Genomic DNA, 19079 nt, shown 5'->3' on the forward strand with positions numbered 1-19079 from the left:
CTCCCACTGTTTAAAGGTCTCATAAACATCCGATTTATTTTTCACAAAATAAACCTAAAATCTCCTGCTCGAATCGTCAACAGTAGTGCCATAATATCTTGAGTGATCTCCAAGGAATGTCACAGAAGATGGTCCACATACATCAGTATGTACCAGCTCCAAATCCGCCGATATCGGTTCTCTGACCTCTTTTGAAAAGCTCACCTTTTTCTGCTTTCCAAAAAATACAGCTTCACACAGCTTGTGCTCAACGATCTTTAATCCCGGTAGCTTTCCGTTTGAAACAAGCATCTTCATTCCCTTTTCACTCGTATCCCCAAGCCTACTATGCCATAGACTTGAATTAGCTCCAGCATTCACAACCGCTAATTTATTTCTCAAACTGGAAGTCATATAAAGTGTTCCAGTTTTCTTTCCTCGAGCAACAATCATGGCTCCCTTTCTCACTTTCCAGGAACCATCACCAAAGGTCACCTTATGGCCTTCGTCGTCAAGCTGTCCTACTGAAATCAGATTGTGTGTCAACTTTGGTACATGCCTTACTTTGTTGATTTTCCAGACAGATCCATTTGTCATCTTCATCCGGATATCACCCATACCAATTATTTCCAAAGGTTTTCCATCAGCCAGGAAAACTTTTCCGTAATCTCCCGCAATGTAATTATCGAATACATCACGATTACCAGTGGTATGAAACGAAGCTCCCGAGTCCATAACCCAAGAATCAACAGGGCTTTCCATGGATAATAGCAGAGCATCATGTACCTCCTCAGTAACAACATTAGCGTTGTTCTTTGTTGATTTGCAATTCTTTTTCAAGTGACCAGTCTCACCACAGCTCCAGCACTTCACATTCTTATCAAAGTTGCTTTTGTCTTTTCCATTTCTTGACTTGGACCCACCATGCCATTGGTTAAAACTCTTTTCGTCACTCCTGCCCCTTCCTCTATTCTCGAGATTTAGAGCAGAACTTGATGATGTTCCTTCACCAGAATCCATCTTGCGAACTTCCTCGGCAAGAATTTGATCTCTGACATCATTGAATTGTAGCTTTCATTTTCCAACAGAGTTGCTAACCGCTGCTCGCATCGGTTCCCAATTGTCTGGTAAAGACGCCAAAAGAATAAGTGCCCGAATCTCATCATCAAATTTAATTTCAACAGATGTTAGCTGTGAAACAATCGTGTTGAATTCATTGATATGTTTAGCCACCGATCTTCTCTCATCTTCAAGTTAAATAACTTCTTCATGAGATGGACTTTGTTGTTTGCTGATGGCTTCTCGTACATGTCCGATAAAATGGACATCATCTCCTCCGTTGTTTTTGCCTCCGCCACGTTATGTGCCACGTTCTTCGTTAGGGTCAATCGTATTACACCTAACACTTGTCGGTCAAGAAGCTTCCAGTCATCATCCTCCATCTTTTCCGGCTTATTTCCAGATAGAGGTTGATGCAACTTCCTGCTATACAGATAATCTCTAATCTGTAACCGCCAGAACGAAAAATCTGTTCCGTCGAACTTGTTGATTCCCGGTCCCGATCTATCATCTCCGGCCATCACTTCTCTAGCCTTAACAGAAAATCAAAAAAATCTTTTCTGATGTGGAAGATCAGACAAAGCTGCAACCACAGAGCATACTCAGAATTTTTAAGAATTTTCACAACCTGGCTCTGATACCAGCTGTTGGGTAATTACCCCGAAGCGATGCCGATCACGATGATAATAGTACCCAAAAAAATGCGGAATAAAACAACCAACAAGAACACAAAGATTTACGTAGTTCACCCAATATAGGCTACATCCACGGAGCACTGCAACTTTTATAACCGGGAGAAATATTACAACAAGTGTATACACCAATACACTCAATATCTCACGATCCCAACCCCGAGTATACCGAGAAAATATTTTCTCTAACTCACAAAAGAGAATTCCCGCACTCAAGAAAAAAATACACTCCTTTTTTCTATGCACTCTCTTTTCATCAAAGCTGAAAAGCTTTTGATTTTGGGATACAAAAAACAAACAAGGAAGGCTCAATTTATAACAAATTTTCCTCGTTTATTTTTAGAAACTTTCGATGTGGGATTCGTGATTTCTGAATATTTTATTTTGACGTGGACCCCACCTTATTAAAATCCCACCTAACAATAGGTTCATGAATATTATTAAAAAAAATTACATTCTCAACGAGTCATTAATTTCTGAATTTTTTCGGTCAAGGGAGCAATTACTATTATTATCATAAAGCCATAACCCGTTTAATAAGCTGGTGAAAAATGGGACATCAGACATGCATGCATGTAGATGGATTCGGGTGTATTTGTTGCTTTTTGTTACTTTTATAGATTTTAGAAGTCCATAGATATTCAATTTAAACTTTTGTTTATTCTACGAAAATTAAGTTTTATTCGAAATATATTTTTTGTTGAATTTTAAAAAATCAGCTTCGACTTTTAAAAATTATACAAAAATATAGAGATATTAAAAAAATTATACAATATTTTTTTCCACCCTAGTTGTGAAAAACCAACACAGATAATGATTTTTCCGAGCTTTTAGAAGTAGGCATATGTGTTTTATTTATTATGATCATGCACTGTTAGTTTTTTATCTTCTGTGGTTCCAGGCTATCTTTGGAGCTTTAGTGCTTAGTTATTTTCATTGTCATTATATTTCGTCAAGTCCCTGCATTTATAAATTCTAGACTTTTGGAACATCAAAGAGAAGGAGTGAAGTTTTTATAGAAGTTGTATGGGTTGGAGGAGTTCTAGGAAATGACATGTAAGTTTCTAGGAGTTCTGTAATTTGGCATTAATGCTCAGCACGGTTTTGTCACCAATAAAATTCTTAGTTTTCTTGGATCCTTTCATTCTTTTCGTTGAGATTCCTGTAAATGACCCACATTCCCTCTCAAACAAGTTCGTTGTATACTCAACATTTTATATCTCAATTTTATTTTAAAATGAAAATATCTGAGTTATTCCTTTCAATGTTCCTGATTTCTACTGGGGCTGGTGGCCGGTCATGGGCTTAATCTTGTCAGTGCAAATCGTGTAATGATATTTGATCCGAATTGGAATCCTGCTCAGTATTTACAAGCTCAAGATGGTTCATTTCCTTTTGGTCAAAAGCGACACGTGACGGTTTCCGTCTTCTTGCAGCCGGTTCTCTCGAAGAACTTTGTCTATTTGAGGCAGATATATAAACAACTGCTATCAAATACTGCTGTTTCCGGGAAAATGGGTAAAGTGGTAGAATTTCCCTTTTGTAGTTTCGTCAAAATCCAACTAACAATTAATCCACTTCATCGACTAACTTGGAATACCATGTTAAAGGACTGCAAAGAATTGCAAGGTGAACTGTTTGGAATCTGCAATTTGTTCCGCGACCTCTCTAATAAGCTTTTCACTAGTGAGATTGTGGAACTTCAGGAAAATCAAGAAAAAGAGAACGATAGCACAAAACTTGATTTAACTGAGCTTGGGATATGTTTTGATCACCCTCAGAAAGCAATAATGTCGGATGATTGCTCAACAGAATCTGTAGGGACTGAGGCTAAAGATAAGAGAGAAACCACATTAGAGCCAGGGCTTGAAGATCTTGGTGAGTTTACTCATTTTCCTTGAAATTTTCTTCTTCAATCTTAGCTCTTTTTACGCCACAAAAACACATAATTTCATCAGTTAAACGTATCTGTTAGTTTCTGAAGAAATGGTTCATAATTCAAGATAAATGGAATGAAAACAAAATTAAATGATGGAAGCAGTTTATGATCTAAAGTCCGCACACAACGCATACAATTGTTTGTTTAGGTACTACCATTTTAATGTCCTTCTCCGTTTAATGAATTAATTTGCTTCATTTCTCTGTAATCATTTAGCTATCGTATACACCTATCGAAATGAGGACATCGTCAACCTACGGAGTATGATTCGGAAGAAGGAAAACAGAGCGTAATTCTCAAGGAAAGTATGTGAAGAAGCCTAGCCCCCCACCCCAAGAAGCAGAGGTATCAGATGCATTGGAACAAAGGTGAGCACAGATATCGTCGGCAAGTCAATGGAAAAGAACGTAACATGCTTCTCGCAGTTCTGATGGGCACGAAGCAAGATGAATTAAACAAGTTACTTTCATGCACTCCATCTTTGAGAATCTCTATACGCATAGGTTGTGTAGTTTTTTTCTTTTGTGGCCAGGTTTATGTATATTTGTACAAAAATATACATAGTGAATTAGACAGAAATGTTGCTTTTATGCCAAATTTTACATCGTTTCGGATATGTTGTTTTTATTTTTTGGTCTTGTAAATTGTGTTAATCCGATTCATTGGATCCATCTGATTGAGAACTATCCAGTTGGCTAACCTTCCTTTATTTCGAGTAACACAGGAGGGTGTTACATGAGTAAGATTTGAAACCAAAATGGGTGTTCCTTACCATCTAATCTAATTAAACTACAACACAGGTGAGATTTGAAACCAAAATCACACGAGTGTCTCATTATTGTCACTGGATTAAAGGGATTCTTGGCAAGATCTCATTCTTGTTATTGGGTTAAAGGGATTCTTGGGAACACATACACGCAGAACAAGTTTAAGTTACACGTTCTTACGGATCTATATCCATGAGATAAGTTCGCATTTTAAAAAAAACATTAGAGAGTATTTTTGGAAGAAAAACCAGGATGTTCCAAAGTAAAAAAAATAGTGAGTATATAGATCTTTCAGTTAAACCCATAAATAATCTTAACCTTCGGAGGCATTTTTGCAGATCTAAATATCGAGTAATCCAGCAAACTACAAATAGCAACCAAAAGGTGAGAATCAACGATTTTTCCAGATCTATGGCCGACACATTTAATGGTATTTAAAAAATGGTGAACACATGATATATAACATCCAAGATCATAGGTTTCCATACAAAACTAAGAAAACAAACCAAAACATTGAAGACAATCCCAGAAATTATATCCTCATAACAATCAATGATCCACACTAAAATCAAACAAAGAACTCGAAATATTGAAAAACAAATACTAAAACTTGGAGCATATATCTCCTCATTTTCTGATGTGCTTGATCTTATACCAACCCTTCTTGCAAGAATCGCCCACTATCTTGAATCCTTTCACGAAATATATTTTCAATTCTTTTGCTCTGTGCTTCACTTGCCTATCGAAGCTCCCCATTGAGACTTTGATGATTTTCTAGTTGCAGAGAAACCAAAAAACGTTTTATGTTAACGTTTGGGGGCTCGATCCGGATATTTTAAGGTGGTAGGAAAACAGTGGGATCCAACTCAGAGAGGGACACGTGGCCACTACAGCGATGGATGCTTGTTCCCTTCGATTCCGGAGGTGATAAATACTAAACAAATCGACCCATTTTCTTTTTTTAAAAAAAATTAACTTTTGTTTTTGTTGAACCAATAATTTCTCTAAATTAACTCGATAAGAATGAGACGTGAATGGGTTTTAGAATATTGTAAGAAATAATAAATTCAAATTCTACTTATACGAACAGTGCAACAATTTAGATAGAAAATTCGTCCACTCATTCTCATAGTATAAACAAGAAATGTATTTAAGACATCTGATAAAAAAAAATTGAATCATGGAGTCAGATTAGCTTGTAAGATAATGAGATTTCAATGATGATAATGGTTTTAATACAGAGTCAAATTCAAAAAGAGCAAAAAAACAGAGTGTAAATCAATATTCAGCGATCCCCAATCCCAAGCAAAGATAAGCAAATGCACCAATTAGTTTTCAGATTCGAAATGAATATTTAAATGAGAGTGAAGATTCTCCCATGTCTCAAAAGTTAGGAGACAGCTAATATTGGCTGGCTGTGTGTGTAATATAAATGTGCCCCACTCAACTATATTTGTCCAAAAAAGAACTTATAATCAAATGATGCCCCTTCCTTTAATTCAAAATGTATGATATTTCCTCTTCAGACTCTAAATCTTGACGGTGACAAAGCCGGAGGAGGCACTATCAGGAAGGGGCCACCGTCCCCTCTTTATTTTAAATGCTTTTGTGGACACAACAGATATATAATTTTTTCAAAAATTCGTATCGTAAAAATTTTATATTTCGAATCTAACCAGGGAATACTGATTTCGGCCTTGATTGTGATTAGTGGAGTTTGCGGCGGTATCGCTTGTCATGGTGGCTGTAAGTGTAACATTTTGTGTTTTGTATCTTCATCGTGTATATGAAAATGTTGCAGGGAATGTGATTCTCTCAAGCTCTTACATTCCTGAGAAGCACATGCATAAACATGAATTTCAAAGGATTCCAAGAATCTGTGCTGTTTTATTACCACATGCCAACTACTGGAATACTTGTGCTTCCAATTTTCAAATGCATGATGGTCCCATCTTCGACCGGAAGCCATTAAACACGCGCACAATCCAGCCGGTCGAAACTGGCTAATTCACACAAACCATTTTAATAAAAGTCCTTCTGACAAATGCAAGATATGGTTGATGGCTTGATGATGCAACCAACTCGGGATTCTTTATTTCAAATTTTTATTATCTCCCATATTCATGAAATTTTACTCAAGTTTCAAAGAAGTTAAAATCCCCATATGAAAAATAAATTAGCTAAATTTCACACGAATTTACGAAAAATATTGCCTGACGAGCTAGCACAGAATGTATATGTCCACGGTCCTGTTCCGACTAGCATAGTCTCTCCAAAACTAGAATGATTTTGTTCTACTGTTTCATTCACAGACAAGATGAAGGTTTGTGGCTTGATTCCACTTCTTGAAGATTGGTAACCAAAACAAGATTTTAAAAGTCATAACCACAAGACAGACTATGAACCACACATCTCTATTCTTTTCTCTTGCTAAAGTTAAACGAGTGGATTTCAATTAAAATCATTTCAAATGCTTGGTCCCTTGGACCTTCTGATTCAACGATGATAGCGGGTCGAAGAAATTTAAGTTTTCAATTATGCAAATACATCAAGATGAAAGGGTGTAAACAAGGCACTGGTTCGGCTCTTACTTTATTTTGCTTCTACATGACATTTAGCCGTGACCTGGATAAAAATTTCATCTCAATGCCGAGCAAGTGAACTTGTCCTTGCAACAAAACAGAATTCAATAATTCACAAACTACAGTCATAAACAAATAACTAAAATTCTACTCTAGTTGTCCTGAGAAAGGGGGAAAAACAATATGAACGGTGAGTTTTGAGAAGGGCGTCTATGACATAAACGTGGCAAACAATGTGAGGGCATTGTACATTGAATGAATAGCAAGAGAGGAACTTAGATTTCCTGTCCAGCAATAAGAGGATCCAAGAACGAGACCAACAATGAAAAGTTGCAAGAAATTCTCGACGGAGAAGTGAGCTGCACTGAAGATTATGGAGCTGATTATAACTGCTTGTTGCCATTTCATTTTAGAGGAAAGAGATGTTAGCAGAAAACCTCTGTACACAATTTCTTCGAGAAAAGGAGTGACGATGCAATAGATAAGACTGCAAACAATTACGGAGCTTGAACCACTTGAAAGAATTTGCTTGACAAAGGGATTGTTCACATCCTGAAATACCAATAAGATTTTCGAATCTGTAAGGCTATGATACTAGATTTTAGTGAAAAGACGATTCTCTAAACAAAAATCGAATTAAAGGATTAAATACAGTTAAACTATAGCAGTAAAGAAAAAATAAGCTAGAAGGTTTTAGCTGGCTTTAGATCGACGACATAGGATGTTTCAACTTAAGAGTCTCGAGCTTCAAATTTGCAACAAAACTTTCTTTCGTAGTATAACATAAAATAAAAAAGCAAACCATAAGAAAACATATTTTAACTTTCAACTAACCCTTTCCTACTCGAGTTGCATATTCTTTTCTTTTATAAATAGGAAAAGATAAATGACAAGTTACAAAGGGTGCTTGCCAAAAGTTAGAAAAATCGATCATACAGCATGCATATGCACAATAAAACGAATCCTTTTTAATCTATGTCCTTCCCATCAACAAATAGAAACCCTCAGTGGTTAAAAACAAAAGCTGCAATGCTGTGTGGATATCTCAATCCAGGCTTCGGCATAATTGAAGGTAGAAAAGAGATACTTAAAATCACAAACAAGAACTTTTGGCCTGTGATCATACAAGATAGTGTAGTCGGTATCTTAATTGACTAGTACTTTAAGTTTACATGCAGTCATGTCAGAAAAAGTACTTCAATTTTTTAATCTAGAAACACAACGTTCATAAGCTGACCTTGGGCACCATCAGTTCCTCTGCAATAATTGAGGTAATGAAAACCAGTGAGAAAAGAAATCCAAAACCAAGAACCGATGCCAGCAACCAACTCCTTTGAGGAGAAGTTTTTTTAATATTAAAAAAATCTAAAAGTTCGTACTGAGGCTTCCCAGGACATCTGAGAAGCAGCAGAACAATAGTAAGCTCCAAAATTTGAATTATAAGGATCAAGAATGCCTGTGCAGAAAAGGAAGAAACAAGGTAGAATATCGAAGTTGTATATGCTGATTACTTATATGCAATAGAAAAAGTCTCTGATGGTGATCAAATCATCAAAATAGAAGCTTAATCCAAAGATTGTCTTTTTCTATGGCTCAGGTACTTAATCCAGAAGTCGAGATGCTAAGAACATAAAATTTTTAGACTCGCAGAACAGATCTTCCGAATTGAAATGAAAGGTGTAGACCAAACATACAATACAACAGAATATTAGTAAACAGCATACTACTGACAGGAATTGAAATAATCTTAATTGAAGAAATTTATGGAAAGAAAATTACATAACTAATGTCTTCTAATCGAAATTAACTTCATAGGCGAAATTCGAAAACTAAAATGAATGGGAAACAAGCAACATTATACAACTTTAGTGTTCATATTCAGTTCCAATGCTCAAGCAACCAGAAATTGTTTCTCAATTTTGCATCTCATTACCTTAAACATCCAACAAAAACCGTTATCATATTGCTGAAGGAGAAAGAACAGAAGTTTAAAAAAAAGAAATAAAAGAAACGAAAAATAAATAAAATTGAACTCAAAATAGAATTCCTAATCTTTATGCACTTAACAGTCAAGCAGCCAAGCCCATTCACAAAAATTCACATGAACCAGGAGAAATTACATTACCTGAATCTGTGAATCAAGAACAGGTTGATGCAATATCTTGCTAGCAACAGACAAACCACCAAAACTCAGAGGAACATGGATGCTGAACATATAAAATCCTATAGAGCTCCATACACTCCCAACATCACAAGGAATGTCTGTTCTCAGGACCGAGAAAGCCTGTTATAAGATGGATAGATAAATCATACATGACCGCAAAACAATAGTCTACAAAAAGCGAGGAAAACATGTGACCAAAAGGTAAAAACATTGCTTATGTCTAGTATTTCCCTGTTAGCTTAATGAATCGTAACTCATGCATTTCACGATTGCATTAAAGCAGCGCTGTATCATAACTGTTTTTTAAATTCATATATGATCCCTTTTTAATTCAATCTCAATGAACCAACGGAAGCTAGATAACCACGATAAATGTATATGCTTTAAAAAATTTATTCATGAATCACACTTTACTAATCAGTTCTGCTCTAGCCTTCGGGCTTTTCATGACTATCCAATCAATTTCCATTGACTAGGTTCATTTGATATGGTGCACAAGACAAATAGATAAGTTAAGGGGCAACAACTACAAGTGTTGTCGATGCAAGTGTGGTCGTCTGGAAAGAACAAATAATCCAGTAATGTAGCACTATCCCACTGCCATGCGTAAGGTGCTGCCTCAAATATAGACGAAGATAACGCAATGAAGCTGCACAACCCCGTACACCAACCATGCCTGAAGCCACAGGTGCCCTAGATGATCGATAGCGGAATACCATTAGCTAAAGTACAGTATTTTCCGTATCTCACTGCTTTAAGAATAATTTTCCTGATTTTGCAGCCATTCTTTAGATATGTTAACACAACAGTAGAGTCTCTGTCCATCATTCGACTTCTTTCTTTACTCTACCTTTGCTACCAATGTGGCTCGAAGTATAAAAACCATAAATACTTCTCGAAGATTGAACGAATAAACAGAACCCACAAAAAAAAAATAAACTGCAAGAATTAGATTCAGAGGCGACTAAATTACCTCGTGGGATTCTGAGCTTTCATCATTTTTAATGCAACGGAACTTGGAAGCAGGTTTACTGGTGGGGAAATTGCAGCTGGGCAACACTCCGTCTAAATATTTAGCGCGATAGGCAGGGAAAAGGCAGAGAGAGTGGCCAGGAATCGTTGTAGCCATCTCCCCATACACTCAAAACAGCGCGTACATTTCCTGTTAGGTTTTTTATAGAAAGAGTTTTTAGCAGTAGAGTGTGTCTCATGGTCTCACGAATCATAATATGTGACACGAGTCAACCCTACCCATATTCACAATAAAAAGTAATACTCTTAGCATAAAAAGTAATACTTTTAAATGGGTGACCCAAATAAAAGATCCGTCTCACGAATACGACCCGTGAGACCGTCTCACACAAGTTTTTGTCTCAGTAGTATCTCGCTATTGTAGAATCCGAGCAAAACAATATATTTTGAGATTATAGGATATGGTGCACACTTGCCAAGACATCATGCGTTTACTTGGTCCATATGATTTACATACTGTTATATTGGTCTTTATATTTACTCAAAATTTATCGAAAATAGAGATCGCGAATTTTTAAGTTCATAAAAAATAAGTACACCCGATCCCATTGTTCTTTTCACACAATTCCCAGTATACATTTTCCGATCAACAGATTTTCTCCTCAATTTTTCATCATATGGGCAAGCTTGATATGACATGGAGCTAGAGAGAGAGAGAGGAGATGAGAGTGTAACTGATCATAGCACAGAGAGTGGTGATCAGGTAACGATGGAATTGGAAAGCACAAGCATATTCAAGAATCATCATGATTTGTTGGGTTTATGTATACCTGTGTCTCAGGCAGAGACTGAAGAAGATAAAGAGAAGAATAATTTATCGAGGGGAAAGAATGAAAGAGGAAACACAGCCCTCCATGAAGAGTTTATCAATGGTCGAGAATCGACTGTTCAATATTTGATCAAAGAAGATCCCGAGCTATTATTATATTACCGCAACAAACAAGGAATATATGGGTTGTACTTCGCGGCTGAAGCTGCTTTTGCCAACTGTGTTTCTTCGGTCCTTGAATATTCAACACACCATGAACGAGAAAATGATCGGTACCAGGAAAAGTCTCTCATTGAGGCAGCTACGAAAAACAAGGTATTTCAAATTTTGCATCTTGTTTGCGTTCTGAGTTAACATGTGACATCTAAAATATAAAATAAAAATGTTGTTATATCAACTTCGATAAACTCTCATTCTTTTGGCTAGAAATGTTTTCTAACATGCTGTCGGGGAGCACATTATAAATAGTTAAATATGTTATGAGTAGAAGCAAAAACATAAAGCTAGCCTATATGTTTTTGATTGTCTCATGCTTAATTTATAGTTGCCTGAAACACAGATCCGTTAAAAGCTATATTAGATTTGAATCCACGATTCATCAGATTACAAGATGGTCAAGGGAGGACGCTGGACACCATTTCATTAAGCTGCTTGCTTCATTAGGTTAATTATGTCGAGGTGGTTCTTTACTTGCTGAAAAGGCATGCTTCCGGTGCAACTCGAAGAGATAAAAGTGGCTCATTCCCCATTCATCTTGCTGCTTCCGAAGGTCATGTTGATATCATAAGCCTTTTGCTTAACTACTGTCCTGCTGATCCAGGGAGCTACTCGACAAAAAATGGTCGAAATGTTTTACATCTTGCCGCTAAGAATGGAAAACTTAATGTAGTTACCTACATTCTCCACAATCCTGAACTCAAAGAGCTTACAAATAGGAGCGATAAATCGGGAAATAAACCCCTTCATTTGGCGGAAAAATACAAGGACAGAGTAAACACACTATTGTTTGTATCAACTCTTGTTGCCACAATAAATTTTGCTTCCGGTCTCACTTTCCCTGGTGGGTATAGTACTCTGATACAAACGTAGGCATGGCAGCAATGTTAAGGAAAAAAGCATATTTTCTGTGACACTATAGCCATTTATATTGCTTGTTTTTGTTCTAGTATAAACCAATTTTTGCCTAAATCAACTTCTTTGGAGACATTAAATCATCCAACCATCAAGTTCTGTGAATTTTACTGTTGTATAGCTATAATGTATTGTATGTTTTATGTTACATGATTTTTGATCAAATTAATTATCTTCCTTGAATTTCTGCCATATCTTATATTGACATAAAATTTTGGTAAATGTTAGGGTTAGTTTAAAAAAGAAAAAAGCTGCATGAGAAAGATGTTGCTGCCCAGGATCGAACTGGGGACCTTTAGTGTGTAAGACTAACGTGATAACCACTACACCACAGCAACCCTTGTTCAACGTGTTGCAATAATATATATTAAAATAAATATACTGTATATCGGACAATGCGTAGATATTTGGGAAACAATTATTGACTTTTGTTTCTTCCAGCCATCAAATCCCGCTACTGTCAATCGATCAATTATCTTCAAAAAATTTGAGGGGAAAAAAAATGGGTCGTATGGCACGCAGTTGCACTCAGTCGCTGCTGAAAGCGGTGAATTACGCCTTGGGAATGTTTGGTGTTGCCATGATTGTGTACGCTTTATGGATGTTCAGAGTTTGGCTGCGCGACCGCGAATCCGATCATGCGGAAACACCTTGGTGAGTCGGAACATAAAATTCTTTTCCATTTGTATTGTATTTGTTGCTTGAGCTGGATTTGGAATGCAGGTTCACGTACACTGTACTTGGCTTCGGAGTTCTCATGTGCCTGATTACGTGCTCGGGCCATGTTGCTGCGGAGACTGCTAGTGGATGTTGCCTTTACTTTGTATCCTCCTCCATTAATGTTATTTTAATGCCTTTTTTCTTACATGGACAGCGAGCTCTCATATATGAGATTTTTTTATTGCAATTTGTCTGCTGACTTGTCTTCACAAAATGCTTTGTAGCTGAGATTTTTGTCATAAAGTGAACCTCTGACTGTCTTACGCTACAGTCACAAACTGATGCCTTGTGGGTTTTTTTCACTGTACTTCCGCGCATGAAATTGTACTCACTGTGCGTAAATTGACTTGGGAATGCAGCACTCTTTTTTTTTTTTTTTTGTTTACCTTAACTGGAGTAGTACATGGTTTTGGTGTTTCTGGTTTGTGTTTTTGAAGGTGCAGTCACTGCGGACGTATTTTTAAACAGCAACTGGGAGGAGGTATGCATGCCTGGTGTACTGGTTGAATCAAAACAATTGTGAGTTTTGCGTGACTAAGTATTAGTTTAACTGATTCTCAGGATTTTCCTGAGGACCCAACTGAGAACTTGGATAAGTTGAAGGACTTTATCAAGGATAACTTTGACATATGCAAATGGATTGGCTTTACAGTTGTGGCCTTACAGGTCTTCCACATCCCTTTTTCCCCGGCTCTCTCTCTCTCTCTCTTCTCGACACTCCCACATGCACACACTTAATTAAATTCTTGAATGCGTAAAACAAAATTGGACAAACGAATACTAACTCTAAGAGATAAGCATGGTAATCACTCTATATGTTTAGGTTTGTGTTGAATGCAAAAGTTGAGATGGTCTGGTTAGACTTCTGCAGTTTTCCGCAAACTTGGGCTTGTATCGAGATCATCTCTTATAGTGTTTGCATTGTTCCACCTGCTCAAAATCTGTTTGAGTAATTTTGTTTGACTTCATTTGTAAGACGATGGGTGCATGAGAATATGATCAGCTTAGTAACTGATGAATGGCACTGATCTTATAATGATTCCATTGTAAAACAGACATCATAAGTCATACCATTGATAAAGTTTGGAAGACTCCGAGTGATCCTGAATGGGAATGAATGGAAAAAAAAAAGCTGGAGCATGTTTTGGATAATGGATGCAGTTATGTTGTTAATAGTTTTGACTTGCCATTACTAATTCTGATTTATTTTCAGAATAACATAAAATGTGTCATGCACTCCCAGAATTTTGAAAGGATATCTATGAACGACGAAGGCATGAATTTCTGGTGTTTTACTTTGGTCTTGTCAATATTAATGCCTCATCGTATTTTCTACAAGTTACATTCATTTTGTTTTATATTATTTTCTTTACGTTTGGTTATACTGGTAATGGTATTGAATGCAGGGCATGGGTATATTATTGGCTATTATTCTAAAAGCTTTAGGACCACATCATGTGAGGTACTATGAAAGTGATGATGATTATCTACCAGATAGAGTACCTCTGCTCAAGAATTATGTTCCACACCAATCTTATGTCGTTAGTGACCAGTTTGGGCCAAAAACAAGATTCTCAGAATTTGAGAATCAACCGTAAGGTCAGTGTCATCCTTTTTTTTTAATTACAAGTTGGGGGAGAGGGTTTTGCTCTTACCAAGATTTGAACCCTGGCCTCTCCGACAATGGGGAGAGGGCTGTGTCACTTCTCGGTATGGATGGTGGCACATGTAACATATCATATTAAAGCGTGCTTGCTTATCCTGGCAAATCGGAATATTAGTATTGTTTGTCTGCACGGATAAGTTCGAAAAATTTTCCTTTATAAGTGATTATGTTGCTAGAATTTCCTGGATGCACCCCTGCTATTTTTACATGGTGTGAAGTTCTCTCTGCATTTATTGGCTAGGCATTTTGTTGAAAATGGTCCATCTTTAGACTTACAAGATTGGCTGTATCCACAAAATTAACAAAACCTTCCACAAAGCACAATGCTCATATACTATTTATTCCAGACTGAAATACGTCCATAAATCAACTTACAGAACTCCTAGATCAATATTGAATAATTTTTTTCTGGTCTTAGACGGGATTCACATTTCGTTTTATTTTGTACTCGGGAAATCGTACGCATAAAATGTGTAGTTATGGGTTTTTCCATGTCAGGCTAGAAGATCATAAACATCACGACACTGCAGATGAACGAAGGTAATGGAGCTTATCATGTCCCAGTCATCCAAACCTGCTGCTCCGAGTTTTCGGTTGTCAGTGAATTATTGTGAGCTTCGATTTCTCATGGGATCTTGCATGTATTATATGGTAATATTATTGTTTATAAATGTTTGAGCTTATTATTGATGAATCATGAATTATTTGGTGTGATGGAGTAGATAAAATGTTACTGTGAAGCAGATTAAACATCGAAGGAGATGATGAATTGTAGGTCTTGTTTCTTCAGCAAGTTAAATGGTTTACTATATGTATACCTGCGGTGCATGTGCAATCAATTGATGATGCCCCCGAATTGTTTGGACAATTTCTTTGAGCCAAAACTTCGTTCATGTGAATGGTAAAATGATATAGACAGAAAAGATGATCTTTACTTGATTAATGTAGAAATGCAGGTTTATGAGTCAAAATTCTTTGCATTAATAATTCTCAACCGATAACAATATCGTGTGTGTGTGTGTGTGTGAACACGAACATGTGGATCACACATTATGGTTTTGTTAGGACAAGTGTTTATAAATTTTTTGTATTATAAAGTTTTTAATTTGTTTTTGTAAAATGTTTTAAAAGTTGTTTTAAGAGTAAATACGTGTTTCAACAATTATTTTATAAAGTGTTTATATCGTGAAAAAATAATATGTTTTGATTTTCATTATTGTTTTCATTTTTTAAAATATCAAGAAATACCCAACATTTGATTTTTAAAAACTATACGTGAAAAATTTTTTAAATAAAAAATTAAAAATATTATTCAAACACATTCATTGATTTTTTTTTTCACTCATAAGTCTCTAAAAACGTTTTTATAAGTACTTATCCAAATTATTTGGATTTATTGATTTGAAGATGAGAATTTCATTTTTATAATAAGAAATTTATTAATCTGTTTAGGCAAATTAACTCGAAAATGGATTTCAAATATCAAACACTTGTTTTCTAATCATTGTTGTGGGTTTGAAAATATATTCCAACATGGATTTCAAATCAGAAATAATTGTTTAATCACTGTGATGAAAAAATTTTAAAATTTATCTAATCATTTCAGATCATTTTCGCAAATAGTCTCTCGTCTAAATTTTTCGATCCAAACACAGTCTTGAATAATTTCAAATATAAGCTTATAATAACAATTTTAGGGACATAAAAGGTATTCTTGTTCCATACCAAAATTAAGTTTTGGGAGGATTGACACGAAGATATCAGGTTCTTTTATGTTATTGGACAATAGGTTTTGAGTAAAAATATATGTACGTAAATTATTTTGTACGGGGAGGGATTGCTGGTATATATATTTGAGTGATTATATTATATTTTACATATAATAATCATATTTATTTTTTATGTGTGAGAGAGAATAGGCATTGACACCTATGAATGTCAACAGACACGTGGTTTTTGTCATGCGGATGTAACGCCTTAACTGTCCTCCGGTCCCACTTTGTAATGAATAATTAAAAAACCCCGATGGACCACTTAAAGTTTAAACACAAGTTTTAAATAGATTCGATACAACGACTTCAAATCTGTTGTGAACCAGTTATAATTATATTCAATGGAAAGTTATGTGCCCTGATTTTACACATTCTTTATTTGAAAAAAAATATAATGTTGCATAGAGAGTATATTTCAAGAATCGTCATCAGGATCACTTTTTTTTTTATTTTACAATATAGAATCTTAATTAATATCTTTTTTCAAAAAATAAAATAAAATGTAGCCAAAATGGTATATAGGAAAAGCAAACAGAAAGAGTAAAGAGCAGAGTTTGTTTAGTACAGTACATATACATAGAGTGGACAGTTCTAAGTGTTCTAACTGACCAACTTCACCGAAACACTGTCGGCAGACCATTCTTGGTTTGACGATTCACATCCCACATTATGAAGGGTCTACTCTACTTGCTTTTTGTTTGCATTCTGGTGGTCTCTGTTGGTGCAGTGGCCGACCTGCATTGGCATCCCGCGACCGCCACTTGGTACGGTAGCCCTGAAGGGGACGGCAGCGACGGTGGTGCGTGTGGTTACGGCTCTCTGGTGGACGTGAAGCCGTTCAGGGCGAGGGTTGGCGCGGTGAGCCCGGTGCTGTTCAAGGGCGGCGAGGGCTGCGGCGCGTGCTATAAAGTGAAGTGCTTGGACAATTCGATATGCACGAGGAAGGCGGTGACAGTCATCATAACCGACGAGTGCCCCGGCGGTTATTGTTCAAATGGTCGCACGCATTTCGATCTCAGCGGCGCCGCCTTCGGCCGCATGGCCGTCGCCGGTGGCCACGGACTGCTCCGCAACCGCGGCGAGATATCTGTCATCTACCGCAGGTAAACTAAAAAAAAGAATGGAATCATGTGATTCTACGAATCACGTTTCTTGATTCAGTGTTTTTTTAACGGTCTTCTTGTTTAGTTTTGTCATCTAGTGACGTGATAATTAATTGATTAGGTAATTATAATGGTCGCCATTTATATAATCGACTCTTTTATTGACCAATCAAAATCAAATCCCCCAAGAACAAAACATTCAGTTCTCAGTACGATTTCATTACATCGTGTGACCCTACACGGATCTATCTAATCTAAATAAACTGGTAAATAATTAAGATAATCTCAATGTTCAAGTTCTGTTTGCATTACAGAATATTAACCTCTCTATTTTTCGTGAAAATATTATGCAGGACTCCGTGCAAGTATCCCGGAAAGAACATTGCATTTCGGGTGAATGAAGGATCAACCAATTTTTGGCTCTCGCTTTTGGTTGAATTCGAGGATGGAGACGGTGATGTTGGGTCCATGCATATAAGACAGGTAAACTTATAATTCAATAGTAATACGAAAATCCCTTTTCAAGTGTGAAAGAATTGTAAGGGTAACCTCTATGTATCGAATTTTCACAAGGTTTTCAAAGACTTTTTTCGTTGCTTTTAATGAAAGTGCTATATTGGGACAATGAAAGTGTTTTTTTTTTTTTTGTTTCAAAGTCAAAAGGGGAGGGAGGGGCTTCTTGGTCTCTTGCAAAAAGTCTCCACTCGCACGACTATCTGTCTAAAAGGAGCCTCTTAAATGCTTTGCGACTAGCCAGTATTAAATCAAGAAACTAAAAGTAGCCCTTATGTGGCCCCTTAATCAAACCGCTTGCCTAACTTTGTTTGCAACAGAATTAAGCAATTAAGAACCTTTTCTGCTCTTTACAAATGCATAGATGATGATGAACTTAGCATAGCTATTTTTCTATACAAATGCATATATTTCATAATATGAACAATTGAATGACGAGATTATGTTTGTGTGCTACAGGCAAATTCAAACCAATGGTTAGAGATGACACATATATGGGGTGCAAATTGGTGCATTGTTGCTGGACCTCTTCAAGGACCTTTCTCTGTGAAGTTAACAACGCTGTCGATGGCGAAAACGCTCTCGGCCAGGGATGTGATTCCTAGAAATTGGACCCCTAAAGCCACTTACACGTCTCGCCTCAACTTCTTATCCTGAAATCCCTCATCTTTTCCGATCCGAAGGCTATAGGATCGATTCTGGTTCTTTAGTGTTTTTAAAAATTATATATAATGGAGTATATTTTCATTAATTTATACGATAGCTAGTTACTACCGGAGAAACAGTATAGGTGAACGGTAACTTAAAATTTGGGCTACTTTGTATAATATGTCATATCTCTATCAATCAATCCCCCCACTCTCTCTTCCAATGCTCTTGCTACAAGCCTAGTATATATCACCTCTATTTTTATCATCAAAAGTGTGCAATCCATTTATGCGAAATGTGATGAAACTGTATACTAATTCAACGATACTCGTATAGGTGCTCACTACGAACGTACACAATGTCGAACCTTGTGTGTTGGTGTCATTCTTCTTAAAGAAATAAAAATAATAATGGGACGCATGTGGGTCAAGGTAGAGCATGTGCTGGGAACATGCATGTTTAAAAGGGCACCTTTCACATTCACAAGTTCCGATCTTTTTCGGCCGACACTAATGGAATCAATAAACGTGGGTTCACACTCTA

General features: G+C 36.5%; 3 protein-coding genes, 1 long non-coding RNA gene and 1 other non-coding gene across 7 annotated transcripts; 3 read left to right on the top strand and 2 right to left on the bottom strand.

Moving 5' to 3' along the window:
* Positions 1-7062: 7062 nt before the first annotated feature.
* On the bottom strand, positions 7063-10374 carry LOC140836624 (uncharacterized). Of its 2 annotated transcripts, XM_073202283.1 has the most exons (4): positions 10156-10374; positions 9144-9302; positions 8256-8474; positions 7063-7570 (listed from the first exon to the last, which is right to left on the bottom strand). In XM_073202283.1, the coding sequence occupies exons 1-4, from the start codon at positions 10309-10311 to the stop codon at positions 7229-7231; spliced, it is 876 nt and encodes a 291-aa protein (XP_073058384.1). In that variant the 5' UTR covers positions 10312-10374; the 3' UTR covers positions 7063-7228. The 2 variants fall into 2 exon arrangements, with proteins under 2 accessions (XP_073058384.1, XP_073058385.1); XM_073202284.1 differs by lacking the exon at positions 8256-8474.
* Positions 10258-11801, top strand: LOC140836626 (uncharacterized). Its single transcript, XR_012119151.1, has 3 exons — positions 10258-10377; positions 10563-11298; positions 11543-11801. It is a non-coding gene; the product is annotated as an uncharacterized lncRNA (long non-coding RNA).
* Positions 11802-12379: 578 nt separating this feature from the next.
* TRNAV-UAC (transfer RNA valine (anticodon UAC)) lies at positions 12380-12452 on the bottom strand. The gene has a single exon. It is a non-coding gene; the product is annotated as a tRNA-Val (tRNA).
* A 73-nt stretch (positions 12453-12525) lies between these two features.
* On the top strand, positions 12526-15317 carry LOC140836625 (tetraspanin-19-like). 2 transcript variants are annotated; one of them, XM_073202286.1, is made up of 6 exons: positions 12526-12768; positions 12838-12937; positions 13235-13315; positions 13396-13500; positions 14241-14433; positions 15007-15317. In XM_073202286.1, exons 1-5 carry the CDS (start codon positions 12617-12619, stop codon positions 14430-14432), a joined length of 630 nt encoding a protein of 209 aa, XP_073058387.1. In that variant the 5' UTR covers positions 12526-12616; the 3' UTR covers position 14433; positions 15007-15317. The 2 variants fall into 2 exon arrangements, with proteins under 2 accessions (XP_073058387.1, XP_073058386.1); XM_073202285.1 differs by having other exon boundaries at positions 12528-12768; positions 14999-15317.
* A 1026-nt stretch (positions 15318-16343) lies between these two features.
* Positions 16344-18755, top strand: LOC140835984 (expansin-B16-like). The gene is made up of 3 exons (XM_073201400.1): positions 16344-17375; positions 17729-17858; positions 18348-18755. The coding sequence occupies exons 1-3, from the start codon at positions 16942-16944 to the stop codon at positions 18543-18545; spliced, it is 762 nt and encodes a 253-aa protein (XP_073057501.1). The 5' UTR covers positions 16344-16941; the 3' UTR covers positions 18546-18755.
* The last annotated feature ends 324 nt before the right edge of the window (positions 18756-19079 follow it).

The sequence above is a fragment of the Primulina eburnea genome, chromosome 7 (genome assembly GCF_022965805.1).
Source record: "Primulina eburnea isolate SZY01 chromosome 7, ASM2296580v1, whole genome shotgun sequence".
Taxonomy (NCBI): Eukaryota; Viridiplantae; Streptophyta; class Magnoliopsida; order Lamiales; family Gesneriaceae; genus Primulina; species Primulina eburnea.

Coding starts and splice junctions, on each gene's coding strand:
- LOC140836624 (XM_073202283.1), bottom strand. CDS start 10,311: ATGGCTACAACGATTCCTGGCCACTCTCTCTGCCTTTTCCCTGCCTAT. Junction 9,303..10,155: donor AAAGCTCAGAATCCCACGAG/GTAATTTAGTCG, acceptor ATCTTATAACAG/GCTTTCTCGGTCCTGAGAAC. Junction 7,571..8,255: donor AGGAACTGATGGTGCCCAAG/GTCAGCTTATGA, acceptor TTGGTATTTCAG/GATGTGAACAATCCCTTTGT.
- LOC140836625 (XM_073202286.1), top strand. CDS start 12,617: ATGGGTCGTATGGCACGCAGTTGCACTCAGTCGCTGCTGAAAGCGGTG. Junction 12,938..13,234: donor GTGGATGTTGCCTTTACTTT/GTATCCTCCTCC, acceptor TAACTGGAGTAG/TACATGGTTTTGGTGTTTCT. Junction 13,316..13,395: donor TAAACAGCAACTGGGAGGAG/GTATGCATGCCT, acceptor ACTGATTCTCAG/GATTTTCCTGAGGACCCAAC.
- LOC140835984 (XM_073201400.1), top strand. CDS start 16,942: ATGAAGGGTCTACTCTACTTGCTTTTTGTTTGCATTCTGGTGGTCTCT. Junction 17,376..17,728: donor ATATCTGTCATCTACCGCAG/GTAAACTAAAAA, acceptor AATATTATGCAG/GACTCCGTGCAAGTATCCCG. Junction 17,859..18,347: donor GGTCCATGCATATAAGACAG/GTAAACTTATAA, acceptor TGTGTGCTACAG/GCAAATTCAAACCAATGGTT.